Consider the following 6,209-nt stretch of genomic DNA (forward strand, 5'->3'; position numbering starts at 1 on the left):
ACACGAATATTAATAGTTTATCTAATTTCTTTAGCTTTGAACGACATATTATTACGGTTAGATGTAAAATGTAGATGTTATCACAATGTTAACACAATTACGATAAAAAGTTGATTAATTAAAGAGGAATAAAAAATTATATGAGAACAATTATTATTTTCAGTTCTGATTTTACCGTCAACATGCAAAAAAAAAAAAATTAGAAAATAATTAAAGATAATTAATTTATATCAATGGCCCGTGTTAATTTAGCAAAGTGCACATTAAAGTAAAAATAATAAAAAACCAGAAAAATATAATTTGTTGAAAAATCCATCAAAATATGTAAATAAAATCATTTTTAAAATTTTATATTGCAACATTTTTATAATCTGATATGATTTTTCTTCTCATTCAGCTAGATTTTATGTTAAACCAAAAAAAAAATTAGCAAATGCAAAGTCCTGAACCCTGGTAAATATTAATATTATTCTATTTATTTAATCACTTTACTAATTAAGGAGAAAGTGATATTACAATAAAGAATAAAATACACTTTTAGTATTGTTGTTCTATTGCATTTACGTAACATAAAAACGACATTATTATAATATATGACCTTAATGGACGTAATACTCTAAAATATGCCTGAGCCTAACAATCAGCTACAATTTGGGCTACAGTACAGGCGCATTTATGTAAATGTGTGACGCGTAATAATCATTTACTTACGATATTTAGGCAAAAAAACCATTCTGCCTAGGACAAACTATTTATAATAAATTCATAGCAGAGGATTATTTTTTGCTTCAAAGAATAAAACAATATCTATGATATAACATTTTTATTTTTTCTATCCCATAATTAAATATTCTTTTATACCTAAACAAAAAACTTAACATTTTACAAATGTTAACAAAAAATCATTTTGAATTTATTTATGTCAGCGAAAAAATAAAACACTGTACATCGTATATAAGGCTATAGGTGAGATGCGGCCCGACATGTTATTTACGTGTTGAAGACCGGTGAATTGCGACCCGGTCATATTTTATCACTAAGTTAATTGCGGCCCGGGAAATTTATTTATTTTCAATTTTGTGCCGGCAGTATCGGCAGTATCTTATCTAAAGTAGATACCATAACGTCAGTAGTTCAAACGAAAAATATTACAGTGTTAGTCTGTTCACCACTTAGTATCTATATCTACGAAAACTAAAAATTCTGTTTGAGTGTGTTATACAGTTTAATATAAGTGCGTTATGGAGTTTGTAAATAGTGAAAAATCAAAACCAATTATTCTCTACGAAGGCTACAAATTTCGTTTCCACAAAACACTAAAAACCGATGTACAGCGGTGGCCTTGCAGTGTCAAAAGTTGTAAGTGCTTTTTAAAATTATCTCCCTTAAATAAAATAGTTGACAGTAATACTAATCATAATTTTTTTTTTGGTTTGCCATTTTTGGATTCTGACAACGTCATTGATTGTTTCACGGATGACTTTTTAGCAATACTGCCCGCTAAAGATGATTGGGTTGTACAATTTACCGACTATGTTTTCGAAAACTATATATCCCCGGATGCTATGTTTCCTCCAAATATTTGGGCACAGTTCTCTGCTAACCGTACCACTAACGGCTGTGAAAGTTTTCATTCACACCTAAATTCATCGTTCTACTCTAGTCATCCTAACATCTATAATTTTATTGATGTGTTAGTAGAAATTCAATCAGAAACATATATCAAATGTAGAAGCAATGGAATAAAAACGAAGAAAATACGTGAAAAAGAAGCATTTATAAGACAACAGATAACAAAGCTAGCACAAAAAGAAATAGAGCAGTTTTATTTCATCAAATCATTAAGTTTTAAGTTTTTGCCCAACCAATAAATATATATATTTTTTCATATTTTACATAAATATTAAAATTCATTTTACCATAAATTACCATACATTTTGCCATTTTTACATAAATAAAAAAAATACATTTTTGGGAGACGACTCAGCCAACCTCCTCGTGTTGTCTTCTGGATAACGCTGATAGGCTGATATGAAGTGATAAATAAAATGTAAAATGTGGCCGCAACTCGTACGTCTGTTTTATAAACACAGGCCGCAACTCGCACGTCTGTTTCATAAACACGTGCCGCAATTCGTACGTTGTTTAGGGATCGGGCCGCAACTCACTAATACCGGTATATAATACTCTTCTCATTAAAATAGAAAAACAAAAGAAGTCTCTTCTACGAATTTACACTGAAAGCTTTTTATCTCACGTAAAATATATTTACGTTTATATGTACGCTTAAATTACTGATGAATCACGTCTTATTAATATAATATTGTACTAAAATAAGAAATATAAATCGTGATTGTATTTGATGAGAAAATATTATTAGTTGGGTTAACGGGACGCTTAATCTCGAAAAAAAATATCTTTTCATGATTAAAATGAGTATTATATATAACTTATGTTAAATACATATAAATCGAATCGGTTTGTGTCAAAATATACAGGTCTTCTTCAGATTTCAATAATAATATCATTGATTTACTCACTTACATATAAAATCATTGTCATTTTTAAACATTCGCCACCCCATCCAAACTGTCTTTGATAATACCTATTATATTTAATTTATGTTCTGTTGTTCTGGAAATAGAATTTGAATTTTATTCAATTTGTTCATGAAATTTTACAGTAAAATGTCTCGTATAATAACACCAATGATAGTATTTCGGGATATATTTTAACGAAGTATAATGAAAGTTCTGTAATAGAAATAAACTTCTTCAACGAAAATTACGCTCTAAAACCACAAAGTTCGAAACTCTCCTACATGGATAAAATAAATGCTGACTTTAAATTTTAGATTCAGAGATGCAGCAAGAAAATAGGTATTGCCCATTAACTCGTTGTATTAAATAAAATACTATAATTAATAATTAGGTTCGAAGTTCGAGTACAACTTTATGGCACGTTGAAATGAAAAATAGATTTATCGGGAAACCATTTAATTTGTGCCACTTCGTTCCTTTGTATCTCAATATACTAATAGTAAATCCTTATATCATCAACAGTGTCAGTTTAAGAGGTGAAAGGAGGCAGTTGTCTCCGGCGGAAATTTTTTAACGGCGAAAACGAAAATTTTGAAGTTTTGTAATACATTATAATTTTTAGGAAGAATTATTAATCATTGAAAAATGTGTATAACAAATAATAATAATAATAATATATAGTATACACTGGATAGAGGTGTGATTTAAAATTTGAAGAATATAAACTGGGCCCTTATGTCACTCCTGCACAGGCACAAAAAAATGTAATAGAACTAATGTTTTTAACAAAAGATAAATTAAAATAAATGAAATGTGATATATCCTTAAATCATGGTTATTGATTAATAAATATAATGAATACAAATATATTATATTTAATTGAAAAAAAATTATACTTAGGATTTTTCTGAAATAATTAAAAATTCGTAAATTCTATTTTAAAATAAAAATAGAATTTGAATAACTCAGTACATATTAATCAGAATTTATGATATATTCCAATCCTCACTCCTACGTGTATTAAAAGTCTAATAATAATATCTGTAATCTGGATTTCGAAAGTAAAAAAAAAAAATCGATAAGTAGTATTGTTTGTAAATATTAGTCAATTAAAAATATTTAAACCTAATAAAAAATAATACACCTCATAATATAGTACAATAAATATTTTTTATTTATCATTATAAATTCATTGTTTTATATTAATCCATGTTTTAGTTTAAAATTTTTATTTAGGTATAAAAATATTATTGAAGCGAAAATAATAGTTTGTATCAAAGGATACTAAATAATGATTGAGATTTTGACAATTAATTAATTTTATATTTCACACGTCACAGGTAAGTTCCAATTATTATCCTTTGCTAAAAAACTGAAAATACGTTGTTTTACGTTTTAAATCGAATTTTATATTTTTGCACGTTTTATAAGAAAATAAAATTCATACATTTAGTTTGAAATGTATGAAAAATAGGTTTGTACTCGTATAATACTGTATAACATGTAACGTATACATCTACATGGATTACATTTTTAATTTTAATTAATTTATTATTATTATTATTATTGCATGATTAATGATACGAGACGTATATTACTCTCCACCAATCCTACAACACGTCGTTCCACGATCAATTAATTGTATTTAAATCATTTGATTTTAAAGAATTTAAAGTTTTACTTTTAACTTCAAAAATATATCTAAAAATTAGCAATATATTACTGATTCTATATATAGATATAAATACTACATTGTTTTTAATTTACAATAGAATCTACTATGTTAGAAAAAAATTAGGGGTACTGTCTAAGTATTGGGGCACTAATTGTATTCAAGCTCGACCGGAATTTGAAGTCTGCGCACACCTATGATAGTATATAGTGTATTTTAATTTCCCATTATCAGATAAAATAAAAATTTTGTCGTTCCATTTTCTTTTCTATTTTTTGCTCGTAAATAGTCCTCTCACCCTGTGTAATAACGAAGCAGTACAATTACTTTCAGTTGATAGTAAAGAAGTAATTTTTTATTTTAAAATAAAACACTTACATTACGTTGCACTGTGTAAAAATAAAATTCAATTTAATCCAAGATATACTATTTTTATTAAAAAAATATGTATAATGTGTAATCTATTTTCGGAAAGATTTAGTACTTACTTTATAGTGATAATTGAAAGTCAATTTTTAATTTAATTACAAATTATTTATCATGTATCATGGTGAACTACGATATTTATTCAACTGTTAAATACCTTAATATTTAAATATTATAAATTTATTGATATTTTTCAAATATATTTTAAATTTTTACGACTTACATAGATTGTTGATTTTCGATTGAGCACCTTTCTGAACGACATTGAATGTTCGATGGCTAAGTATCGATCTATACTCATTGCAGCTATTGTAAAAACGCTTGCTCCCACTGAAACACCTGAAAATCAAAACGTTTATATTTTAATAACTAATTATTATTTACATACGATAGTTTTCAAGACTTGGACCTAGAATATTTATCTTTTTCATCACTCGTTCATATTCATTTCTCACTGTTTATGGTTTATGATACTACGTCATAGATATAACCAATAAAAAGTAGAATAAACCCATATATATATTATATTTTATATCTCATAGAGCTTTGAAAAATGAATTTCGATAAAATGGTGTTGAAGTTTGTATTTACATTTTTTATATCATTGTGACTTTAAATTATAACATATAATGCTTAATATTATTATATTATTATATAATATTAATGCTTAACTTATAAAATTTGAATTATTGTCTGATTTTGTCACGTAGTATCTTCGTAGAATAAGCTGTACTGTTCGGTTAGGTTAGTCCGGACACCAATTATATTTTATATTTCACTACATTTACATTACATTGTAAATTTCACTATTATTATTATAATTGTAATTCATGTTTTAGAAATCAAAATTAAATAATACATTCTATTACTATAACACCTATTGATTAATCATTAATTAAAAATGATAGGTCTTTTTTTCTGACGGAAACATTAATAAATTATACATTAATTTGTTGAAATGTACTCATAATATCGTACTCGCTATCGTTGATATATGATTACGAGTTAATTTCGACTATAGTGATAATAGCATATTGATAATAGTTTAATATTGTTTAAATATGAAAAATATTTTGATCTGGATATATGTATGTGTATGAATCAAATATTTTAATTTATTTTTCACTAGAAAGGCTTACGGTTTTTTATATCAGAGTCCTGAACATATTGATATAATAATTGTTATTCAATAATGTGGACGAATATTTCTTCATTATAGTAAATATAATCCATATGTTTTGAAAACTTTATCCCCGTACTTCACCGGTATAACCTTGTTCGCATGTGCGTGCATTTTGTTTCACATTCTTATATTAACTCAGCGTTTCTCATCCTTTTTAACATTGTGACCAACAAAATTGGTAAAATTAAAATCAGTCACCTTACGAGCCATCTCCTTCTTATAGTAAAAACTAATTTAAGCTTGTATTTGTTTTACTAGTTACAAAATATATTATATATTATATTATTAACCATTAACAAAACAAAAATACAAATTTTTGAATTGCTATATGATTGAAATGAAGTTTATTGTGTACTACTACTTTAAACTAACTTTTTCATTTTTTATT

The 6,209-nt window shown here is 26.1% G+C and overlaps 1 protein-coding gene across 1 annotated transcript in view; it reads right to left on the reverse strand.

The window, feature by feature from the left end:
• LOC112688007 (orexin receptor type 2-like) overlaps window positions 1–6,209 on the reverse strand; it is a 62,604-nt gene that overhangs the window by 30,108 nt on the left and 26,287 nt on the right. The window contains exon 2 of the mRNA XM_025561017.1: window positions 4,862–4,977. Coding sequence (XP_025416802.1) covers window positions 4,862–4,977 — 116 coding nt within the window. The remainder of the gene's footprint in view (window positions 1–4,861; window positions 4,978–6,209) is intronic.

This window comes from Sipha flava, unplaced genomic scaffold (genome assembly GCF_003268045.1).
Source record: "Sipha flava isolate LNK unplaced genomic scaffold, YSA_version1 109_pilon_pilon, whole genome shotgun sequence".
NCBI classification, from domain to species: Eukaryota; Metazoa; Arthropoda; class Insecta; order Hemiptera; family Aphididae; genus Sipha; species Sipha flava.